At 45.1% G+C, this 26,222-nt stretch overlaps 1 protein-coding gene and 1 long non-coding RNA gene across 3 annotated transcripts in view; one reads left to right on the forward strand and one right to left on the reverse strand.

Annotated features, from left to right (window-relative positions):
• Positions 1–6,136, forward strand: part of LOC115090253 — a 26,627-nt gene extending 20,491 nt beyond the window's left edge. Inside the window, exon 2 of the long non-coding RNA XR_003856354.1 lies at positions 5,304–6,136. This is a non-coding gene — a long non-coding RNA (uncharacterized LOC115090253). The remainder of the gene's footprint in view (positions 1–5,303) is intronic.
• LIN54 (lin-54 DREAM MuvB core complex component) overlaps positions 4,559–26,222 on the reverse strand; it is a 303,678-nt gene continuing 282,014 nt past the window's right edge. For both annotated transcript variants that reach the window (XM_029599095.1, XM_029599087.1), the window contains exon 14: positions 4,559–9,696. In XM_029599095.1, the coding sequence (XP_029454955.1) occupies positions 9,495–9,696 (202 nt within the window). In that variant the 3' untranslated portion in view covers positions 4,559–9,494. The remainder of the gene's footprint in view (positions 9,697–26,222) is intronic.

Here is a 26,222-nt window from a genome sequence, read left to right on the forward strand (position 1 = left end):
GAGGGTGCACAGAAAAGCAGTTTTTACTGCTTTTCTGTGCACTTTCCCGGTGCCCGAAGAAATTAGCGCCTACCTTTGGGTAGGCGCTAATTTCTGAAAGCAAAATGTGTGGCTTGGCTGCACATTTTGTTTTCCGAATTGTGCGGGAATACCTAATAGGGCCATCAACATGCATTTGCATGTTGCGGACGCTATTAGGTTCGGGGGATTGGATGCGCGTTTTCGGCCCTTACTGAATAAGGGGTAATGCTAGCGCGTCAAACGCGTGTCCAATGGCGGGTTAACAGTGCGCTCCGTTGGAGCACACTGTACTGCATCGGCCCGTATGTTAGGGAAAGTGGGTTTTGGTAGGAAAGATAAATAGTTTTGTTTTGGCCATGTTGAGTTTAAAGTGGCAGTGGGACATTCTCATGTCGTTTATAGTATTCTATTTTACTTGTTATAGTATCAATATATTACATTATACTATATTGTTATCCCAAAGTTCTTATGTTACTCCCTGTTAACGCTGCACCTCTATTTTAATGTATCGAGTTGTTCTAAATGTAAACTGGAGCGAAGGCCAACACTAATACTTCGGTATAAAAAAACCAATAAATAAATAGATAAATTCAAACAACAATGTGACAAAAAAGTTGAGATTTGGGACTGGGTTCCTGATAAAACATCTGGTGTAGAAAGGTAAATCTGGGAATCAACATAATAAAGATGGTGCTGAAAGCCATGGGATGAGATCAGCGCACCGAGGGAATTAGTATATAGAGAGAAGAAGCCTCAGGACAGAGCGCTGAGGCACACCAATTGATAGTGAGCTGCACTAGAGAGGATCCACCAGAGGATCCATTAAAATTGTGATGGGAGAGGTAAGAAAAGAATCAAGATGCGACGGAGTTCTGAAATCCAAGCAAGGACAGAGTAGCAAGGAGTAGGGGGTGATCAACAATGTCAAAAGCAGCAGATAAGTCAAGAACATAAGAAAATAAAAAGTTGCCATTCTGGGTCAGACCAAGGGTCCAAACGCAGTATCCTGTTTGCAACAGTGGCCAATCCATGTTACAAGTACCTGGCAAGTACCCAAACATTAAATAGAACCCATGCTACCAAAGCCGGTAACAAACTGGCTATTCCCTAAGTCAACTTGATTAATAGCAGTTTATGGACTTCTCCAGGAACTTAGCCAAACCTTTATTAAACCCAGCTACACTAACAGGCCGATTCAGTAAGGATTGCGGTGGAACGGGTTGCTCCGCGTTGAGTGCCCGCTCTCCCAACGCATGCCCAGCCACCTCTCCTGGGCACGTAATCATATATTTAAATGAGGGGTTGCACTAAAAGGAGGCACTAAGGATGATTACATGCCCCTAGCGCCTCCTTGGCTCAGGAGAGGTGGTTCTGTCAGCAGGATCAGAAAACAGACGCTCAATTTTACGAGTGTCAGTTTTCCGAACATGCTGACAGCCATCGGTTTGGAAAACAGACGCAGTCAAAATTGAACGTCTGTCTCCTAGCTGGACCGGCACTTTTTTTTTTTTTAACATTTTTGGTTTCTCCTACTTAATATGCTAGGATATTAAGTTGGAAGGTGTACAGAAAAGCTGCTGATAAATTAACGCCTGTTCTTAGCGGCCATTTACCGCTGTACTTGGGATCGCGGTCTGGCAGTTGGCTGAAGTAAGTTTGGAAACAAAGAAAAAAAGAAAGATAGGGGGAAAAGGGTGGGGGAGGTAAAGGAAGGGAAGGTGGGGTGGGGAGGTAGGGAACGGAGGAAGGCAGCGCGACTGAGCGGGCTCAGTGCACGCAAGGTGCACAATTGTGCACCCACTTGTGCGCACTGACCCCGGATTTTATAACATGCACGTGCATCTTATAAAATCGGGCGTACATGTGTGCGCACCGGGTAGCGTGCGCACAAGTACGCCCACGCGCAACCTTTTAAAATCTACCCCTATGTGATCTCATTGAAAATAAAAGAAGGATATGCGAAACTAATGATCCCGAGAAAACTAAAACCTCAACTAACGCTAAACAATTTCCGCACAGTTCTGCAGGCAATGATATTCGCAAGTACAGACTACTGTAACTCACTACTTTTAGGACTACCACAATCTACAATTCGGCCACTACAAATATTACAAAACTCAGCTGCTAGAATTTTGACTGGGAAAAAATAGAATGAACACATTACAGGAACGCTAGCTGATTTACACTGGCTCCCAACTGAACAAAGAATCCAATATAAGGGATTATGCATAATACACAAACTAATCCACGAGGAAAAAGCTGACTGGCTTAACACTGCACTGCGTGTACATGTCCCGCAAAGAAACCTAAGATCTGCTAATAAGGTTCTACTAACTGTCCCCTCTGTAAAAACAGCACGCCTCACGCAAGTTAGGGAGAGAGCGCTGTCACTGGCTGGCCCCGTGCTATGGAACACCATGCCACTCGAAATAAGGATGCAGAGTAATTTCAAAATATTCAAAACCAATCTGAAAACCTGGCTTTTTAAACAAGCTTTTTATAAAGATAGAGAGAAGGAAAAAAGCAGTTGATTGATAAGGATGCACCAAACTAGAAGTTGTTACTTGTAAGCTACAAATGCACATTAATGTTAAATTCAATCCGCTTAATATGTTCCCAACAGACAAGCTTAATTTACACACATAGTTTATTGAAATGAATTGTTACCGCACTATGATGGCACATGATTAATTTGTAATCTATACCACTCACATTTTTATCGTGCCTTGCTGTAAACCGTTGTGACGGTTATCTAACTTAACAACGGTATAGAAAAGTTTTAAAATAAATAAATAAATTACAAGAGGAGTCCAGGCTGCTACCAGGAAGGAGGCAGATTAGTAACCTGCTTCTGGAGCCATTTCAGAAAATCTTAACTGAGTCTAGATGCATGGCTAGACCAGACAAAGCTATGGATATTAAAAGCAACAATTTGGTATCATCGAGAGAAGGCTCAAAGTAACAGTGACCTTATTGTGGAGAAAAATGCAAAAGCTGGTTATTTTGCAAAATAGACAGAAATCCACAGCCCAAAGCTGGCATTTCTTCAGTTTAGTAGGGGGCAGGTAATAGTGCACTGGGCTAGTCAGGAGTGATTATCAGCTGGGATGCGACAGCTAGAGCTCCAGAAGAATGGCTGAGGGAGAAATATTCATCAGAAAAACAGGATGTAAGAAATACTCCCCACTACAGAATTCTTATAAATCGAGCCAACAGGTTTGGAAAATCAACATCCTACATTCCTGGAGATCACAATAATCATGGGATTACAGATAATCCATCCTGATTTGAAAGTCTACTTCTCCAAATATGATGGCGCTAAATACATTATGCATCCCTGGCTGACTGCACTGAAATATATACTTGCTGTGCAGTCTGACAAGACGATTCCTATTAAATGTATTCCTCTGCTTACAAATGACAACACAAACTGGTGTAAAAGAAAAACTATTATGCACCTGACCCCAAAAAACCTAGAATATTTCAAAGAAAACAGCAGCTCTGGAGAGCTAATCAGTTTGAAGACAACTATTAAAATAGGAATGATAAGCATTTGACATTCACTGTAGAAAATGGCAGCTATTGTAGGAGCACAAAACCAGGCCAGGGACTCTCACTCTAGGAGTGAAGGAGTAGCCTAGTGCTTACAACAGCAGGTCCTGAACCAGGAAGACCAGGGTTCAAATCCCACTGCCACTCCTTGTGACCTAAAGCAAGTCACTTTATCCTCTGTTGCCTCAGCTACAAACTTACAGAACAGTGCACTCAGCTGAGCCTGTTTTAGATGTTATATAATACGTGGGCTGCTGTGTCCACATACGCACGCAGATTTTATAATCTGCGTGCGTATGTGCAGGCAGTGCGCGCAAGGGGGGGGGGGGGGGAGGTAAACATATGCAAATTTGTGCGGAGACGATATCGGGCTCCCCCAGTTCCATCCCAGTCTGCTCTTAAATTTCCTATCTCCTACCCTAACCTCCCTTCCCCTCTCCTCCCCATCCTCTAAATCACCTTTTATTCTACAAGTTACTTCAGGGCCTGACGATGAAGTATATTGTTAATGTAAGAGTGTTTTTCTTGAATTCATTTTTTCACTCATTGCTTTTGGATTTTTGTTTGATTGAATATAACTTTGAACCATGTAGAAGTTTGTCAGCTTCTGTCGACTTAGAGATTCATTGAAACATACAGTTTGACCAAGGGTGTTTAAAAATTCGCAAACAAATGTACTTGTCTGTGCCACTGCTGCCTAACCTGTGTTAGTGACATTCCAACCTGGGGTTCTGATGGGTGTTCAACCAGCAATACCCCTTACATTTATCCAGATGTATAACAGTGCAAGAGGCTCAATAGAAACCGCTCTGAAAAGTTAATACCAATATCTCATCACAAATCAGAATCAGTTGGAAAAAAAAATGAAAAATCAGGGATCTTAACAGATTAACTCCTCAATTATCTACAAATAAATTCCAGTACTGTAAAACTTTGTAGTCAAAGAACTTTAAAAAGACCGCACAAACATTTCTCTACAGAATAGTATAAATGTTTATTGTTCTTTGATCTGTTTTGTTTTTACAATATAGAAAGTGTATTCTTTGAATAGGTCTTGTAAATATAAATTTTTATCTTTCTACTTTCAGATGTAAACAGAATTAGAAAATGAAATCCCCACTGTAATTTACTTAAAAGAAACTGAATGAATCTGACTACGATCCTTGTTCAGCAGTTTGATGTAAATAGTTACGGAAGTATTAAAAAAAAAACCAAACAAAAAAAAAACCCCCACAAAAAAAATCCATACATTTGAAACAGAAAAAGAAGCAGAATACTTGGGATAGCTCACTGAACACAAATGGGAGGTTGGAGGTAAAAAGCATTTGATTGCACCTTCAAATTTTTACAAGAAACTATTTGCAAGCAGTGCTTTCATACATAATCTACATCTTTTATCCAACCTTTTTTTCCCCTCCTTCTTAGCACAATGTATAAATACACATCACAAAAGGTGCAGTTAGAATAAAACACAGAATATATACAAAACACAGAGCAGTTCCTAGACAAAAGAAAACATATTGCAATCTGTTTTGAAAAATAACTTGATTAGGTATTACTTTATCCACAAAGTCTAAATTTACATTTATACAATATCACTAGACAAAACAAGTGAGTCGCTATAGATAAGTGGCGTCTGTCCATACCCACTGAGCAACTTAAGTTACTGCATCAACATTACTATACATCATAATAGGTATATGACGACATTAATGCCTTCCTTTTTATAGATTGTACTCAGGTAGCGATGCACAGACCATCACTGGACAGTGTCAGCAGCACATGTGAACTCTTCAGGAAATCTACAATGCAAACTCCAACTTCTGAAATCTTGCTTCACACATGAGACTTTTCAGCAGTCACAACAGTATGGATGAGGATGTGTATATATTATATACAGAATATATCTCGCAAAAAAAAAAAAAAAGTTCTTGTTCTGGTAATTCTAGAGAAAGTTAAACTCATGAAATAAAATTTTATAATTCCAACATGGTTGTTTTTCATACAATCTGAAAGCTCATCAACATGTACACAATTTGTGAATCATTTGCTGAATTATAGAAAATGGTTAAGTTTAGCACTTGTAAGTTAAAACATCATAAAAAAAACCAAGAAATACTCAACTAAGATCTGGCAGAAAGCTTCTATTAAAACAACAAAACAGCCAATATAGATAAAAGGCAGGTTTAAGGCTTGCATGTGTTGTAAAGAGATTATGTGGCCACTGCTCATTTCAAGTCCCCTCTCCCCAATACGAGAAACTGCATGTTGAAATGGACTTTACAAGCAATACAATAAGTTCAACATGCAACAGTGAGAAACAGATATTGTGTGTATATATCTTTCCTTGGTGCTCTGTATGTAGCCTTTAAGTGAAAGCAGCACTTTGACCATGTGCTAGGAAGAAGTTCCAGCGTTCACATGGCATGCGTATAGTAAACCTATACCAACAAATACTGGCATATCCTTCTGAACAGGCCCACAGAAAACAAGCACTGCCAGCTGGTGTTTGAATAATAAACCTACTCCTGAAGGAACTAAAACTTTAAAAAAAAAAAAAAAATCTAAGAACCCAACATTTCTTTGCAAGTGCTGGGAGTTGCCATAGTGACATATGTGACAAAACGCTCCTTGGCAACCAAAGGAGCTGTGTGACAGCTGTGCAATACTATGAGACGCCACCAATCAAAAAATCTGTCATATCAGAAATGTTACCTGTCGTATACTCAATGCCATGATTGATCCCAAAAAGGGTAAGAAAGATGCTAAGAGCAGCTTAAGAACTGAAAAGGCAATTTACCCTACATTCAATCCTCCAGAATCAGCTAGTTTTATCCACTTATTTATTTTTATAAAAGTTTTGTTTTCAAATTCACATTGTGGAAACTGGAAGCATGGATTCCATTAGATTGCAACCTATGATGGAGAGACTGGGAGAACTGGGAAAATGTGTTTTTCAGCTACCACTACATTTTCCTGAAGCCAAATGCGGGGCGGGCCTGGACTGAAAACATTTTTAAAAACTCATTCATACTCCATAGTATTGGTAGGAAAAATGTGTAGGTGTAAATTGAAATGTGACCATGTTCTGCAGAGCGAGTAGCAACATTTACCACAGGTAATTTTTAGCTAGTTTTCTCTCAAGTCCTTTGGGAAGTAAGCATATGCAGAGCATTATCTACTACTGTCTGGAAGACCTTGTTTATATTATTCCAAGGTCTGGATTTGCATAAAACTAATACTAAAAAAAAATCAGTCATAAGAAGACATTAAGAGAAATATTTACAGCACTAAAAATAGATGCTGAAATTATTTGTTAGCGTTACAGTGTTTACAACATAAGAGAGGCCTCCCTCTTGCACCAAAGCAATATGTGTGTGTATGTATGTATATAAACAAATACCTAGAGCGATCTCTTGTGAAGCATAATGACAAAACAAGGCTTACAATGCAAAACTACATGTTTTGGGGCAGGTCCTTAATTTTAAATGGCCACCATTGCCTCAGATTTTGTGAGTTTACTCAGATTACCTAGATGGCGTAATCAAATATTTTAAGGCATAAAGTCCATTATGAAACCACATTTTAGTTTTGTATTTTTTTTTTCACTAGCCTCAAATTGCAGAACCCCCTGACCCTAGCAGAAATAATATACCTAATGACTAAAGAGAATGGTTTCACAGATCAAGGAAGATTTTGGTTTTGCTTTGTTATAATGTAACTATACATATTAAAGTTTGCTTCAAATGAAAGTGATTGACATTTTAATTTTTTTCTCTGAACATGGAAAGCATCATCTTGCCTAACAAAATTTTAGACTATCAAACAGCATTTTTACCTTAAAATAAATTCAAAAAATAATTTACATTTTAAAAAGTGTGTAGCATTGTAGAATATAATTTTTTTAACTATGTTACTGTACTTAGAGAATCAGACATTACAATGTTACTTACCTAAAATATATGTATGAATAGTGTGTTCAATAACCATTTTATAAAGTCCTTTATTTGAGCAACATTTAAATGAAGACTTATGTAAATTCCTTTATTTGGTTTCAGAACATTGCATTCTAGAATTGAAATCCGCTGATGCAACATATTTCTTACCAATCAGGTGTGATGCAGGTCTCAGTCAGCTGCTTTCACAATGGTTAGTAAGATTACAAAAGCCCCCACAGCACTTACAGTCAAATCATAAAAGCTTGAAATGGCTATGCTAGGATTGAATTTCACATCTTTTAAAACAAACTGCCTCTTAAGTAGAACATAAACAGAACAAAATATAGTAATTGCCCAATAGCTACAAGTTTTCTTTTCACTGCTTATTCACAAGAGAAGAGATCTCCAGAACGAACTTATGGTTTTATCACTGTTGAATTACAGAAATCCCTCCCCTCACTCATATTAAGCAAAAATAAAATCATTAAGTGGGCAAGTTTCTGAGCTACTCAGACAGATGTATACTTTATGCTACTCAGAAGCAAGAGAGCAACTGCTAATCAATGTTTCTAGTAGCATGCCCGTAGACTTCTGACTCCCTTCTACCTGTCTGCCACTATTTCAACTGGATAAAAGGGAGTCAGAGGTCCCTGGGCAGGCTAATAGGAACATTGTTCTTGAGGTTGTTTCCTGCTCTATGGGTCTGACTGTAACTGTCAAAAGTGCTTTTGTGGTGCTGTTGACCACTGACAGCGAATGATTGACATTGATTACATCTGGTTATAGATGGTCCGCTAAATATATATATATATTCCAATTTCAGAGTAATGTGTAAAGAAATAAAGACTTTTATATAATGGCTCCTAGATTATCTAATTTGTTGCTCTAACAAAGGTACTTAGATGCTGGTTAGGGAACCCTCTATATATGCACACGCACACACATATATTATATATATATATATTATATATATATATGTATATATATAATACATATATAATTATATATATTATATAAATTATTTATATTCTATCTATATATATCTATATATAGATAGGAATAAACCACAGCCAGCTGTATAAGAGTGTAATTTTCTAAAGGCATTGTATATTCTAGAGTAGAAAGGACTGTCTGCGATAAAATCAGTCCCAAGTCACACCTTGCACTGTTGAATTCCACCTGCGCCTTCTGCAGCTCCTGCAAGCGGTAAGAAAACCAGAAAGCTGGAACACTTATAGTACAGACAGACTCACACATAACAGTTCGGGCAGAAAAAAAAAAGTCTAAAGAGTAGATTGAGCTATTGCACCTGGTTAAAATGTGATTACAGTTACTACTGAGGTTATTTTTTTTAGCCAAATTGTGTGCAACAGTTATTATTTCTCTCAAATATGTTAGCTTCTCAGAACAGATGGACAAAAACATCACACACCGGATTGTATAAATCTTCTCAGTTCATGATCACCAGGAAGAAAAAAATTGCCCATCACTTTATTTTGTTTCCTGTAATGGTGATGGACTCTTGTAATGAATGTACCTTTCCTTTCCCTTTGGAATCTGGTTTCCTATCTCTACACTAGAATACATTACATCCCTTCCGCCCCTCACAAAAGCCACTTTATTCTTCTCCTAAACATTCCATTACCTTTCAGCCAGTTTTATCTCTAGATAACAGGGGAGAGTGACCACACATCTCAAGCAGAAAGCTAAAACTCATACAGCTGGAAGAAAAAAAAAATTCACCACGGGGTATCGTCATAAGTTGAAGAAGGTTTAACTGCAAAATTTAAAAGAACTGATTTGCTTATCATAAAATCTCTTCTTGCTTCAGTATTATGCTTCGCAAGGCAATCTAAAACAAGCGCTAAGTTAGCAGGGCGACATTTTTCCGCATCCTTTCCTGTTAAAACGGAGCTCCAGTTCTCACAGAGTCCTGTCCTGTGCTTCCGAGTTCTGGGTTTAGCATGGTTCATTGTGCAAGATTTAACAGGTCAGGGCGCAAGGGTCACTTTTGGCTTTTCCTGCCGAGTTAATAACTCTCATTAGACACCGTCCAAATTCCTCCAGTATCATGCGTTCTGCAGCTGCCTTCGATTTTCCTGCCTTCTCAGCCTGCTCTGCCTGTGCCAGGAGGCAGTCGCACGTAGCCTCAGTAACTTCCTTGGTGACGAACGTGAATGGCAGCCTGAAAATGGAAAATTGAAATCAAAGGAAACAGAAAGAAATTTTTTAATGAAAGCATTTTTTCAAAATATTAATGATGTTTTCATGGGAGGGGTTGTGAGGGTATATCCTGACCTATCATGCCCCACCCAACAACGAAGGAGATTATTCTTAGCTATGCGCCCGGAGGTCTTGGCCAAAGGGGCTAGCTTTGCTCTCCGTTTTCCTTGTAGGTGTATTGTAAAATTTGCTGGAAATATATATGTTTTCTTTATGCCAGACCAATTGAGAAAGTTTTTGGATGGAAGGGCCTAAGTTAAAATGCTCGGAGTCAATATATAGAGAGATACCAACAGTTAAGTGAATATTATTTCAATGATGTACTTCTCTATTTTTTCCTTTGGTTCTCCTCCCCCCCCTTTTTTGCCTATGAAAAATAAAGAAAAATATTGTTGATGTATCCAATGGATATGAATATATATGCTAATGGTAATTATATTATTTCATGTTATAATAATTTCTGTAATTTCAGTCAAGGTTTATTCTTGTAATTATATTGAAAAATTCATAAATAAAGAATAAAAAAAAAAAAAAAGGAAAACAAAGTCAGTACATAAGCTAGTAAGGAGGGGCTGCTGGGACCATTTTTGGTTCTTCCCCCTACAGCCATGGACATACTAGAATAGTGGCACGCTGAAGTGGAGCTTGGAAAAGGCTGAGTGCAGGGCAAAAAAATTGGTGCCGGACAGCTATTTACTATGTAGCACAAAAATGATCACTTAAAAATAGCAGTGCCTCACACTCACTGCAAAGCAAGCAGACAGAGCTTACTACAGCATGGACAAAGAAATGCTGGGACAAGTTTTTTTCCCCCTAACGCAGTCCAGGTTTCGGGGGGGAGAAATGCCATTTTTGTACAATTCGAGAATTGAAAAAAAAATGTCCCAAAGTCCCTGGGTGGGGGGGTGGTCTTTTCACCATGTCCCAGCTCACCAATAAAGAAAAGCAGTCAACAGTCACTCTGAAGCATGATTACCTTGCTTCAAACTGCTTCTACAATAAAGTGAAGTTGCTTACCTGTAACAGATGTTCTCTGAAGACAACAGTTCACTAGTCACACACATGAGTCATGTGATTGTGCTCAGCATCGGACAGACACTTATACAGTTTTCAAAAAAAGGCAAAAGCTTTGCACTGCCCAGGCACCATAGTCCCTGCATTACTGTGGCCCTGCAGTACAATTCACGTGTATATAAAAGCTTTGGGACCGATGCAATAAATTAGCGTACAAAGCGGGCGCTGAACAGTCAGCACACGCTTTCTTAATGCGCCCCAGGCGCCCCCATTTAAATTAGGGGGTTGCATTAGCAAGGAGGCACTGGGGTTGCTTGCACAATCCTAGTGCCTCCTTGCTAACGAGAACCCGATCGGTTTTCGTGACTCGGCAGTCCGCCAGTCAGGAAAACCGATGCCGATAAACTGACCGGAGGATGGCTGAGTCATGAAAACAGACACAGAGTTTGGGTTTTCGTGATGGCTGTCCACCGGTGAGGAAAACTGACGCCGAGAGTTCAGGAGCGTCAATAGAGCGTCCATTTCCTGAACCCGACTATTATTTTTTTTTTTTTTACTTTGTTTCTTGAATTTTTCATCCTACTTAATATCACAACAATATTAAGTAGGAGGCAGTACAGAAAAGCATTTTTTTCTGCTTTTCTGTACTTGTTTTAGATGCGCTCAGCTATTAACGCCTGCTCCAGGCAGGCGTTAATAGATGACAGTTAAATGTGTGTCCGAGACGCACATTTTTTTTTTTCGCATCGGGAGTGAATGCCTAATAGCCTCATTCACATGCATTTGCATGTGATGAGCGCTATTAGATTCACTCCGCGTTGAATATGCACTAATCCCCTTATTGCATTAGGGGACTGATTAGCGCCTATTCAACTCCAGTCCGACTTCGGGTTATACAGTGCGCTCAGCTGAGAGCACTGTATTGCATCGGCTCCTTTGACTGTGAGGAAAACTCCTCCAAAGGGGAGACGTGTGTGATGGGTGAACTGTTCTCTTCAGGCAACACCTGTTGCAGATAAACAACTTTGCTCTCTCTGAAGACAAGCAGTTCTCAATAGTCATACACATAAGACTGCCTTCAACAAAAAAGAGGAACAACTTGAACAGATAATAGGCAGGAATTATATGAAGCATAAAATTATAAAGTGGACCCTAGGAGGGAAGGAGTTGGGTGTCTAACCCTCAAAGAGACCACAGAGAGTCCAAACCTATCATCCTGTTGGGAGGCCATGTCCAGTTATGGGATGTGTATGTGTGTATGGCATGTTATAGCCTTGCAAACTGAAATCAATGAAGGTAGACATTAGGTGGGTGACATTTCGCCATTGCTCCAACTTTAGATGTGTCTGGGCATAAGAGAAGAAAATGGAATCTGCTATCCAAATGGAGAAATGTACTTTGAAATAGATGCCACTGAATCCCTTTGCTCACTTCCCCTCCCTTTTAAAAAATTAAAGTTAAGGTGGTTCAAAAAATAGGAACTATAACTGTCCAATCCAACTTAGTAAGAAAAGGTGCTTTTCTGCTGGATTGGTGGTGCAGCAAGTAGGGAGGCAGGCCGCTCCAGAGCTGGGATACTGCAGGCACTGGGAAGCGCTGCTGTTATATTTTGATCATGAGAGTTAAGCTGAATCTGGCCTGCAGGAAATTACAAAAAGAAGTGGAGAGTTGGGGCAAGCTTAGAACCAAGAGATTTCCATGAGGTCAATATTCAAAGCTGGCTGTTTAAGTAACGTAGCCAGATATAACTCATCCAGCTAAGTTAAATGGAATATTTAGTGGCACAATCTCCCTTGATCCTGAGTGATAAAATTTGGGATTTACCCAACCTGATTGGATCTCTAATTGATAGCTCCCTCAGAAGGAACCAAATCTGTCTCTGTAAAAGGGGGCTATGAGAATCATGGCCCTCCAACTCTTATCTGAGCTCCAACAGAAGTGGATACACATACAGCAGACTCTTGCTCCAATGGAGAGCAAAGACATTGATGCTAGTTTGTCTTGCATCCCTTTCCTGGAACAGAAGAGCTGGGACCTTCCTATTCTGTTGGGATGTAAACAAATCTACCATGGGCATGCCCCACTCACAGAATATCTGATTTGCTAACCCCAGACCAGAATCCATTCATGGGGTTCCAGAACCTGACTCAATTTGTCCACAAGGACATTCTCCTCAGTTCCCCAATACATTGCCCTGCAGATCATTCCTTGTGAGAGGGCCCAATCCCACATCTAAACAGTTTCCTGAAACAGGAGATATGATTTGGTTCCTCCCTCCATGTTGATGTAAAAATCACTACTCGATATTTCATCTGGACTATGACGACTGTTGGCCAATCAATCTCTGAAAGCTCTCAGAGGATATTGTACTGCCCTTAGTGCCAGGAACTTTATCTAATGAAGTTTCTTCTGAGCAGATCAAAGATTATAAGTATAAAGCCCCTTTACATGAGCTCCACATCCTAGGTTGGACACATCCATGGTGAGGACATATAGAATACTATACCTCTGGTCAAATTAGATTGGATCCACCACCAAGGAATCTCTGAGTGGTAGAGTGTAGATGCTGTCTTGAAGATCCTGAGTGGCTTGAATCCACTGAGATCTCCTCATATAGCTGTGCCAAGGAAATAACATGCACTGTTGAGGCCATAAGGCCCAACAACCTCCACATGTGTCATGCTACCACCTGTTGACTCATTTGAATCATCTCCACTGCAGATATCGTGATAGCCTTCTGTTGTGGAGCTCTTGCCCAAGTCAGGTCTAGCAGAACTCCTATAAAACTTCAAATGAGATGACGGACTCAAGTGGGACTTAAGCTAGTTGATGACAAACCCTAATAACTCCAACACCCCGATGGTTCTGCACACTGATTCTGTGGTACCTACCTGAGATGCGCTCTTGACCAGCAAATCATCCAGATATGGGATAACCCACACCCCCAGTTTGCATAAACACACTTCCACTGTGGTGAACGTTTTGTGAAAGCACAGGGGGCTGATGCTAAGCCAAAACGCAGCACACAATACTGGAGGTAATGATCCCCAGCCACAAATCTGAGATATTTTCTATAACCTGGAAATATTTCTATGTGAGTGTAAACATCCTTAAGATAAAGTATATCCAGTCCCTTGTTTATAGGAAGGGAACCAAGGTATCAGGGGAACTCTTCTCTTTTCAGATACTTGTTTAAAGCCATTAGGTCTAGGAATCAGGAAGTACTTTGACTTGAATCCTTGCCCTCTTTTCCTTGGGAGAATGTGCTCAAACCATATTGATTTTTAAGAGGGAGGAGAACTCCTTCTGTAGCAAGTCCTGATGTGGAAACTACCTCCAAGCTAGGTCTGGAGGATGATTTCATGGAACAGCCAATAAATTTAATCTGTACCCTTTTTGTATTATGCTGAGGACCTTTGGGTCTGAAGTTACACTGGGTCAATGGTTTACATAAAATCTTAGCCTGCCTCTGACCAGAAGATCCTTCAGCACAGGCACCAGGATAAAGGCTATGCTCTCTGAAATCCAGTTAAAACCCTGTTCCTGATTTTGACTGAGGTACTGGCTGTGGCTTAGAGGTCATTTGCTGCCTTAGCTAAGGACGGGGGAGGGTGCTATTATGCATGGGACCAAGGGGATGGAAGATAATGCCTCCTTGGTTGGAAGAAGTGTAATCTTGATCCTCACTTGGGTACCTCCTGACAGAGGATGAGGAGTCTGGAGTGGCTATGGAGAGTTGCTGAGGTATCACAGTGTTCTCTGACCTATGCTAATCCTTCCTTGACCCTATTTCTGAAGAGATTATCTCCAATGCACAATATGTCAGCAACTCTATCCTGGACTTCAGGTCGGCAGTCTGAGGCCCGCAGCTAGGTAAGTCTGCAGACACCAATCCCCATGGCAGACATTCTTGATGCCATTTTGAACACATCAAAGACTGACCTGATCATGTGGTTTACGTACTTCATTCCCTTATCTTCCAGTGACTGGAAGTCAGCAGGCTGTTTCTGAGGAAACTGCTCGGCCATCTTTCATATGTGTTTCGGCAGGTTCCTCATGTACTGGCACATGAAGAGCTGCTAAGAAGCAATGTGGGCTTTGAGCATTGCTCCCTGGAAAACCTTCCTCCCAAGAGAATCCAAAGTTCAGGCATGCTTCCCCAGGGACAAAAATTGGTTCTTGGGAGAAGATTCAGCACCACAGATTGGTGCAGCAGCTGCCTCTCTTGGAATTTGGAAGACTTGTGAATGAAAAAAAATAATCATATCTGTTTTCTTATTCCTGGGAACCACAGAGAATTCTCCCACATCCTCATCTGCCCCTCCAGAATGACCTTGTATATTTGGATTGCCTTGATCTACTTTGCAGGCTCCATGAATTGGAGGATGTCCAGCATCTTATTTCTGGTTTCATCCTCCCTCTGCAAAGGGAATGGCTTCTGCCATTATCTGAACTAATCCGGTGAAGGAGAAGTCTTCTGGTGGAGACTTCCTACTTTCAGGAGGAGGAGAGGAATCAGAGGGAAGATCTATCAATTCCTCTGCTTCAGAACATCTTCAATCTGTAACCGTTTCCTCAGGAATACTCCAAACCCAACTGGTACCCTTGGGGAGAAGACCTAGATGCTGCCATTCCTGCATGCAAGGCCTCAGAGAGGGGAGCACTTGTCTGTTTGGGCTTGGAACCTGAGGAACTCCTGTGCCTCAGGGAAGCTTCTCCCTTGATAGGCTGGAGATCACCATTGGTGATACCGGTACTGAGCTTCTGTGCAGCTGTAGAAACACCAGCAGTGACTGAACATCAGTTAGCATTGTTGCCGAGACTCTCAATGCCAGGTCATCAATGCTCTGCATCACCTTGACCAAGGTTTGCTGGATCTTCCTATTCAGTTCCTCCTCAAAGACTGCCAATACCAACACCAAATGGGAAGCAGGAAGAGAGGCCATGTCTTCCTGTGAAGCCAGAGGTGTATCAATGGAAAACACCTGGACTCCTGGAGACTGATGCAGTTCCTGGGAATGCATCAAGGACATCTCCTCTCTGTGGTTATACTTCAGGGGATTCAAGGTTGAAGCCAAAATGTCCCTGCTCCTGGCATCATGCTTTGATGGAGACAGATTTATTTAACACTTTTATATACTGACATTAGTGTGCAACATCATACCGGTTTACATCCGAACTGACAGGTGGAAAGTACATAAAACGAGAACAAGGGGGGGCAGTGATGCCAATACTTCTTTGCCTTCACTTGATGCCCTGCATTGGAACTCTTAATGCTAGAGCCGAAGAGGCTAAGCTATCAGGCAAGAGGAAATCAGATGACATGCTATCTCCATGGTCGTTCTAGATGCTCAATATTGAGGGGTTTCCATGCATCACCAGCAATCAGTGCACCTCCTGAGTCTTCAGTGTCAATGCCGACACACAAGAGTCATGGTGCTCAAAGTGCTTCTCCATGAAATTCAACTGGGACTGGCCCATCCTAGGGGTCTTGGCTGTGCATCAATGACACCCAGAGATAACATGCAATTCCTCCAGAGACAGGATACATTTATTATGGGGATCCGTGAGAGACATGACTCTGCTGCACAGGGGACATCTCTCAATGCCACTGGTAGACATGTCCATGGCTGGACAAAAGCTGAAGATGACAACTGAATGAAAGTTTGAAAAAAAAGAAAAACAAGACCGAAAAAAACTAAGGAGACTAGAAGGGGAGAAAAATACCTTGAAGCTTTGCAAACAATTAATTTGACTGTTCTGGAAGAAAAAAAATCACAGGAAAATATCAGGAGGGTGAAGATTTGCGATCAGTGGGCTTCACAGAGAACAGACTAAGGGGGCCACATGTGGATGTATAGGTAGTATGCCAGCCTGCACATGTCCAGTAGGGCACAGTCAAAGTTCTTGAAATTTTGACATAAAAGTTATGGGCAGGGCTCCATTGGATATCGTAATTCACTTCTGAGGGATGCCATCTGCATCTTTTCTGCAAACTTAGTTTTCATTTTTTTTTTATTTTACTTGGCTTCGAAATTTCAATGTTGTAACAAAACAAATCAGTGGAAAAATGACAGTTATAACATGCGTGAGAAAAATTAGTAGAAAGCAGACTTGCTTATCTGTAATAGATGTTCTCCTAGGACAGCAGGATGTTAGTCCTCACACATGGGTGATATCATCAGATGAAGCCCGGCACGGAAAACTTCTGTCAACATTTCCAGAACTTTGACTGGCATACTGAGCATGACCAGCATGCCACTATCCATTCGTAATAGAGAATTAGAAAAATTAAAACAACAAATGTAAAATGAAACCCAATTCCGCAGGGTGGCGGGCGGGTTTCGTGAGGATAAACATCCTGCTGTCCTAAGAGAACACCTGTTTCAGATAAGCAACTCTGCTTTCTCCTAGGACAAGCAGGGTGGTAGTCCTCACCCATGGGTGAATACCTTGCTGCAGGCTATTTCCGAACAGAGTGGACCAACAAACGGGTGCCAACGGGCACAACAACCTAGGTGCTGTTGGTAACTGAGGAAGACAGCCTGAACCAGAAAAACAGGACCCAAGGCGGAAGAGTTGGGTTTAGACCTGAGAAAGTTTCGGCCAGTCTGCCCTCCATAACCTATCATCTTGGCAGCCATCTCTGTCCAGATAACAGTGAGTGGCGAACATGTGGAGAGAACTCCACATCGCAGCTCAGCAGATCTCCATCATGGGTACCGCTCTCAAGTGAGCCACTGAAGTTGCCATGGTTCTGAGGGCTTGAGCTTTAAAATGGCCACCAAGCTGCAGTCCCGCTTACGAGTAGCAAAAAGAGATGCAGTCTGCCAGCCAGATAGACAGGGTGTGTTTGGCAACATCAGCTCCCATTCTGTTCTTATCAAAAAAGATGAAGAGTAGTGTGGAATGCCTATGGCCTGCTGTCCTCTCAAGGTAGACTGGCAAGGCCCTCTTACAATCCTAAGTACGCAAGGCTGTTCGCTTGAGTGCGAATGAGGACTGGGAAAAATGGTGGGTAGGACGATAGACTGGGACAGGTGGAAGACCGATACCACCTTAGGCAAGAACTTAGGGTGAGTATGGAGAACTGCCTGATCATGGAAGAACTTTGTATAAGGCGGGTATGTCACTAACGCTTGACGTTCGCTGACCCGATGAGCTGAGGTGACCGCGATCAAGAATATAACTTTCCAAGTCAGATATTTCAGGTTACACATGCGCATAGGCTCAAAGGGGTCCTTCATGAGGTGAATCAAGATCACATTAAGGTCCAAGGATACAGGCGGAGGATGTAGAGGGGGCTTCAACTGAAGCAGACCTCACATGAAACATCCAACTAAGGGCTGTATTGAGATTGGCGTACCATTCACCCTGTGATAAGCCCCAATGGCGCTGAGTGCACTCTGACTGAGTTGGTCTTTAGACCAGCTTCTGACAGGTTCAACAGATAGTCCAAGAGTTTTGGGGTGGAGCAAGTGAATGGGTCCACCCCATGCTGCTCACACCAGACAGCAATCCTCCTCCACTTCAAGCTGTATGACTTTCTAGTCAAGGGCTTCCTGGAGGCAACCAGAACCTGAGATACATCATCAGACAATGCCAGGGGCTGCAATACTAGCCTTTCAACATCCAGGCTGCTCGAGACAACACCCGGAGGTTGGGATGGCGCAGCCTGCTCTGATCCTGTGTGACTAGGTTCGGGGAGGTCCCTAGATTGATCGGGTTCTGTACAGAGAGGTCCTGCAGGAGAGGGAACCAAACCAGCCGCGGCCAAAAGGGGGCTGTGAGGATCATGGCTCCCCCGTCCTGTCAGAGCTTCAGGAGTGTCTTCATCACCAGAGGAAGTGGAGGATATGCATACAGAATCCCCTTGCCCCAATGGCGGTCAAAGGCATCCGAGGTTGGTTTGCCGTCCTCTCTGTAGAGGGAGCAAAAAGACTCCACCTTGTTGTTGCAGGGGGAGGCAAATGGATCCACGTCCGGGGTGTCCCAAAGATGGAAGATCATGCTCACTACTGCTGGGTCCAGGGTCCACTCGTGGGGCTGAAAGGCCCGACTGAGATGGTCCGTCACTGCATTCTCTGTCCCCATCAGGTACAAAGCTCAAAGCAATATCCCCGAGAGTAGGCCCAGGTCTAAATCTGAACCGTTTCCTGGCACAGAGAGAATGACCCCATGCCCCCTTGTCTGATAATGTACCACATGGCTACTTGATTGTTAGTCTGGATTAGGACCGATCTGGTCATTAAGCAATCCTTGAATGCCCACAGACCGAAACGAGTCGCCGGGAGCTCCAGGAAATTGATCTGGAACCGAGCTTCCTTACCCGACCACAGGCCCTGGGTGCGGAGCCCACTCCACATGGGCACCCCCACCTCAATGTGAATGCATTGATGGTGAGAACAACCTAGAAGGAGGGGGATTTGAAAAAGACCCCTTGCTCGAAATTGGCCAGGTTCTCCCACCAGGACAAGGAGGTCTGGCGTGGCGGCGTGCCCCCGATACGGTCATTGATGTCCTGGGAGGCTTGCCTCAACTGGGACCGGAGGGTCCACTGCATCCTGCGCATGTGCAGACGAGCAAAGTGTGTGACATGGACTGTGGCCGCCAAGTGCATCATAAGGTGGGTGGTGACCTGCTGACTCCGACGTATGGAGTCCGCCAAAGCTGCCAAAGTGAGTGCCTGGTCACAAGGCAGGTAGGCTTTGGCCTCCTCCATGTTCAGGTGAGCGCCGATAAAATTCAGGCACTGCGAGAGGTCACGATGGGACTTTGGGTTGTTGATGACAAACCTGAGAGACTCCAGCATCTGAATGGTCAGGTACAGAAATCAAAGCATTCTCTCTTGGGAACTGCTCTTGATTAACCAGTTGTCCAAACAGAGGAACACCTGTGCCCCCAGATGGCGCAGGCGCCCTCCCACCAGCATCAGGAATTTGCTGAAGATGCGAGATGCCGAGGCGAGGCCGAACAGCAGCACCCTGTATTGAAAATGCCTGGTGACTGCAGGAGATCTCAATGTGTGCATAAGCGTCTAAGATCAAGGGAACAAAGTCAATCCCCATTCTGCAAGAGGGATCAGAGTGCCAAGGGAGACCAATTTTTCTCGTTTGAGAAAATGATTCAAAGCTCTCAGGTCTAGGATGAGACAAAGTCCCCCGGTCTTCTTGGGGATCAGGAAATATTGGAAGTAAAATCCCATTCCCTGCTACCGCAGAGGAACAGGCTTGACTGCCCTGGACTGTACGAGGGTGGAGAGCTCAGACAGTAGTATTTCCCGATGGGAAGATTGACTCCAAGAGAGCATCCCCGGGGGCATACTTTGGAAGTTTAAACAATACCTCCGGCGAATGATGGAGAGGACACATCGTTCCAAGGTGATCACTAGCCAGCAATCCAAGAACCACAGCTGGCCTTCTACTGGAGGGCCCGGTGCCAAGGGTATGGTGACTGGACTTGCGCTCCCTCTCTCCCAGTCAAAACCCCTTAGCAGGGCTCAGCTGGGGTGCTGGTTGAGAGGTCCGCAGCTGCTTGGGGCGGCCTCTAGAGGGCACCCTCTGAGACCGTCTGTGGGAAACTGGAGGGTAGTATCTCCTCTGGCGACAGAAGGACCTACGAGCCCCTTGCCTCGCTAATCTTCTGGTCAAGGAGGGGGGGAGGGGATCCGAGGCACTAGTCAAAAGATACTGGAGGGTCTCATGATGGTCCTTTAGCTGAACCACAGCATCTCGGACCTTATCCTCAAAAAGGTTATCCTCCATACAGGGAAGGTCCACCAGCTTCTCCTGGACCTCCGTCCAGAGATCCAAAGCTCTGAGCCATGCCATCCTGCAGGCTCCAATGACCGCTGTGGCCACACGAACTGATGTCTCGAAAACGTCGTACGTGGAACACACTTCGTGCTTACCACACTTGAAGCCTTGCTGTCCCAGTGCCAAGAAATACATCTTACTGCTGTTGAGGGAAGCATGGTTTCCAGAATGTTTGGGCCATATATAACTGGAGGCGGCAATACGGACTAACATTGCCCTCTGGATACCTTCCTACCCAATGCATCCCATTCCCTATGTTCTCAACCTGGAGGCGTGGAAGCATGGGTACTGAACCGTTTGGCCTTATTGAGGGCGGATTCCACTACCACTGATTGGTGGGGGAGCTGACGCTGCTCAAAATCTAGGGACGTCTGTATAAGGTAGACAGCATCCACCTTCCTATTTACTGGTGACACGGATACAGGATGTTTCAGATGTATAGGAGCAACTCCTTGACATCTCATGCATGGGAACAGCTACCACCTCTTTTGGCGCATCAACAAACTGGAGCACCACCAGCATATGGTATCTGGCATCCTCTTCCATCAGAAGTTGGAAGGGAATAGACTCCGCCATTGTGTGGACAAACCGGCAAAGGTTAAGTCCTCCAGTGGAGACCAGCACCACTCTTCCGGGGGCATGTTCCGAGAGAATGTCCTCAGAGATATTGGAGGAGGATGCAGAAGTATCATCCCCCCAAGGGTCAGACGGAGCTTCCTCCTCACTGAAATCCCCAGGCAAGGTCAGTGGGGGATCCGTGCTCACTGCCCGTGGTCTGGGCTACGGGGGAACTGAGGGTACCTGAAGGGCCCGGTACCGGAGCCGGAAGTGGCAGTCAAGGCGCCAGAAGCCCCGATGGGCCTGGAAACGCCGAACCTTCCTCCTCAGAGGAACCAGTGATGAGTATCACTCCATATGGGAGAGGCAATGATGGCTGTCGGGGTACCGAAGAACCCCCCGGGTACCGGCTGTGAAGGGAGGATGCTGAGAAGGACATTGAGGCCCTCCAGCAGTGGTGCTAGAATCGAGGGAATAGGCTCCGGTATCGGCGGTGACAGCGATGGGGCCAGCGGTTTGATATCCATAAAAGCTCGGAGCACCGCAAATTGAACCCTGCAATCCAGCTCCTCCTCAAAGTTTCCTGTGGGTAAGGCAGGTGGAGGAGGAGCAGATACCACCGAATCGCCCTCAGAAGGAGGGTGATCGGTCCCTGGCACAAACATGGGTATCAGTGGGGAGTGCCTCAGACACCCAGGCTCGATTGAGGGCAAGGCCTCGTTTCCGCAGGGCCGCTTTGAGTGCAACACAGCCAATGCTGGTACCTTCCCAGAACCATGCCATGCACCGATGGTGACCAGTGATTGTGTTTCTCACAGGACAAGCAGGATGGTAGTCCTCATACATGGGTGACATCATCAGGATGGAGCCCAATCACGGAACACTTGTCAAAGTTTCTAGAACTCTGACTGGCACCTACTGGGCATGCATAGCATGGCACCAACCCTGCAACCAGCAGGGGTCCCCCTTCAGTCTCTTTTTTCCGCGCAGCAGTAGCCACACGGTTTAAGGAGCTCTCTAGAGATACCTGACAGGAATTTTCCTCACGGAACTTCTTTCAAGATTACCCCAAAGGGGTCCCCCTATCGATTATGTACTCCTCAGTCGAAAGGTAAGGCTTTACCCCTTGTTTGCGGTCGATTCCCTTCGAGTTTTCCCTTCAGGCCTAACAGCCATTGAACACACCGCGGCTAAATTTTTGTCGAAGCCATGGCGTCGGGTTTTCGTCGGTACCCCGACTGTCCTCAGACAATGTCCATCACAGACCCGCATAGAGTTTGTGTACTGTGTTTGGGGGTCTGACCATGACATTTTAACTTGCACCAAATGTGCCCAAATGACGCCGAAGGGCCGTAAGGCCCGTTCAGAGAAGATAGAGTTTCTTTTTCAGTCAAAACACCCCTGACTCCATCGACCACCTCAACATAGTCTGAGCCATCGACCTCTCGCCAGCAGCGGGACACTGGGGCTGCCCGACCGTCATTGTCTACTCTAAAGGTGTCAACTTCTTCCTCATCGCCTCAGGAAAAGGATCGAGAAGATCATCGTGAAAACTGTCGCCACCGGCATCGGAAGGCTCAATCCGCTGATCCAGGCAAGCCCTCGGCATCGGCAGAGCCACCGACAAAGAAATCCCGTCTAGAGAAGGCCCCATCCTCCTCTGCGACCGGGTCACCTTTATCAGTGCAGGGAGCCGCGACTCCACTTTTACTGGTGGACCCTCCGGCTACGCCACTATTGCCTCCCACTCTGGAGCTGGGGTTACATGCCCCAGGCTTCCACGAGGAATTGGATCGGATGATACAAGAGGCCATCGGGTAAAGCACTTCAGGGCTTCCGACCTCCATCGGCGCCGTCACCGATGCCAGCCCCAGTCACCGACCCAATACCCATGTGCTTGCACCGCTTTTAGGCAGACTGGATGTGCTGATCGGTGCGCTTCCACTGGTGGAACCAAGAGTACCGGTATGTCCACCGCCTTCCACGCCAATACCTTTATCATCGGAAGATGAAGAAACACCAATACCCATACCGCCATCTGGGATCTTGCCACAGACTCGTCCGATGACACCGGTCCCATCAGTACCTATACTGCCATCGGTACTGCATCGTCCTCCATCGGTGCCACCATCGATGCCGTCTGTGCCTCCTCCGGTACCATCGATGCCTAGGCCTGATCCTTCAGGACTAATGCCTTTTCTTACCTCTGGTAATCCTATGGGGGCTGGGGATCCTTGAACCGATGATTCTTCCTAGGATTCTGATGATCTGCCTTCAGAGCCCTCTCCTGAGGAAAGAAGACGATCTCCTCCAGAGGATCTGTCTTTTATTAATTTCATAAAAGAAATGTCTGAAACAATTCCATTTCAGCTTCAGACAGAAGAGGACTCGAGGCACAAGATGCTGGAAGTACTCCAGTTTCTTGATGCCCCTAAGGAGATCATGTCGATTCCTATTCATGAAATCCTAATTGACCTACTGAAAAGGAATTGGGAGCACCCAAGCTCGGTGCCACCTGTCAACCGAAAGACAGATGTCACCTACCTTGTCCAGACAGCCCCTGGGTTTCAAAGACCACAGATGGATCACCATTCTGTGGTTGTGGAGTCAGCCCAGAAGAAGGCTCGACGTTCTAAACCTCATTCCTCCATACCTTCAGGGAAAGAACAGAGGTCCCTGGATGCATCTGGCAGGCATGTCTTCCATGGCTCAATGCTCATTTCTCGCATTGCTTCCTACCAGTTATACATGACCCAGTATATTAGTGCAAGAAGGTGGGCCTGGCTGAAGTCCTCAGACCTACAACCAGAGGTGCAGGACCAGTTAGCAGACCTACCCTGCGCGCTGGAGATAATCTCTTTGAGGACAAAATCCAGGAAACAGTGGCACAGCTAAAGGACCACCATGAAACGCTGCGCCAACTTTCCTCAGTACCTTCTGATTTCCCGTCCACTTCTAAGAGGACATTCCGAAGGGACTCTAAGCGACAGTCTTTCAAGCCACGGAGATATTATCCTCCTGCCGCTCGAGGTTGTCCTTCCAGGCCTTACCAGAAAGGTCAGCCCAGGCAAGACCGACCTCAGAAGACTCAGCCAGCCCCTCAACTGGGCCCAGCTGCTGGGTTTTGACTCCTCGCTGGAGAGCATAAGCCAACCTCTTCTACCGTCCGTACCAGTCGGCGGTCGACTGTGCCACTTCACCAACATATATGGCACACAATCACTTCCAATCAGTGGGTCCTGGCTGTAGTGTCCCAAGGGTACCACCTCAACTTCCTGATTGTGCCAGAGCACTCCCCACCTCTGCCGACGTGGGGGTCATCCGACCATTCTCAACTGGAGGAGGAGGTTTCAGTCCTCCTCGAATCCTGGGCAATAGAACCGGTGCCCCTCTCCCAGCAGAGGCAGGGGTTCTATTCTCGGTATTTTCTCATCCCAAAAAAATCAGGGGGCATTCGTCCCATCCTGGACCTACTTGCCCTGAACAAGAATCTGCAGAAAGAAAAATTCAAAATGGTAACCCTGGGTTCCCTACTTCCTCTACTGCAAAGAGAAGATTGGCTTTTCTCTCTAGATCTTCAGGACGCATACGCACACATTGCCATCACTCCGTCTCACCGAAAATTCCTTCGGTTCCTAGTCGGCCCCGGGCACTTCCAGTACCGGGTCCTCCCTTTCGGCCTGGCGTCTGTACCTCGAGTCTTCACCAAGTGCCTCGTAGTAGTCGCGCCCTACCTGAGGGGTCAAGGAGTTCATGTCTACCTTTATCTCGACAATTGGTTGGTAAGGATTCCGACCCAAAACCACGCACTAGAATCCTTACGTCTAACCCTCAATACACTTATGTCTCTCGGGTTTCTAGTCAACTATGCCAAGTCCAAACTAATTCCATCTCAAACCCTATCCTTCACAGGGGCAGATCTGAACACCATACAGGTAAAGGCCTTCCTCCCTCGAGATCGAGCTTACACTCTCACGTCCCTGGCACAATACCTCCAGGCTCGAGATTTCTCGACAGCTCGTCATTTTCTCATCCTGCTGGGTCATATGGCATCCTCGGTACATGTCACGCCCATGGCCCGCTTGGCCATGAGAGTGACACGGTGGACCTTGCGATCCCAGTGGGCTCAGGCTCATCTTCCAATGTCCAGCATTGTCCACGTTACCAAGCAGCTCCGCCTGTCGCTGGCCTGGTGGATGCAACACTCCAATCTTCTTCAAGGCCTTCCTTTTCAGGCTCCATAACCTCAAATTATCCTAACAGAAGACGCCTCCATCCTAGGGTGGGGTGCTCATGTCAACAACCTGCAGACTCAGGGAACCTGGTCTCTACAGGAAGTCAAACATCAGAAATTTCTTGGACCTTCGGGCGATCAGATATGCCCTCTGGGTTTTTCAGGATTGCCTCTCAGGCAAAGCCATCCTGATTCAGACCGACAGCCAGGTGACGATGTGGTACATCAACAAGCAAGGAGGAACGGGCTCCTAGCTTCAGTGTGGGAAGCTGCGCAGATATGGGCATGGGCTCTTTCCCACGCGATGTTTCTCAAGGTGATCAACTTGGTGGGCGTGGACAACGCTCTGGCAGACGAGTTGAGTCGAACCTTTCATCCGCATGGGTGGTCCTTCAACCCCACAGTGGCGGACACACTCTTTCAACGCTGGGGTTAACCACGACTGGACCTCTTTGCATCCATCCACAACCGCAAGGTATAGAATTCTGCTTGCTCACTCGCAGCCACCACTCAGAGCCGAGGGATGCGTTCGCCCTCTCGTGGTCCACAGGTCTCCTCTATGTGTACCCTCCACTTCCACTCATCTCCAAGACTCTTGTGAAGTTACGAAGGGACAAGGGCTCAATGATTCTGATAGCTCCTCACTGGCCACGCCAAGCCTGGTTCCCAATCCTCCAGGACCTCTCAGTATGCCAGTGTTTTCGCCTGGGGACAGACCCGCTACTGATAACTCAGAACAACGGGCGCTTGCGCCACCCCAACCTCCTGGCCCTGTATCTGATGGCCTGGATGTTGGAAGGCTGATACTCTGACCCCTTAACCTTTCGGAGTCAGTATCGCGAGTCCTGGTAGCTTCACGAAAGCCTT

This window comes from Rhinatrema bivittatum, chromosome 1, assembly GCF_901001135.1.
Source record: "Rhinatrema bivittatum chromosome 1, aRhiBiv1.1, whole genome shotgun sequence".
NCBI classification, from domain to species: Eukaryota; Metazoa; Chordata; class Amphibia; order Gymnophiona; family Rhinatrematidae; genus Rhinatrema; species Rhinatrema bivittatum.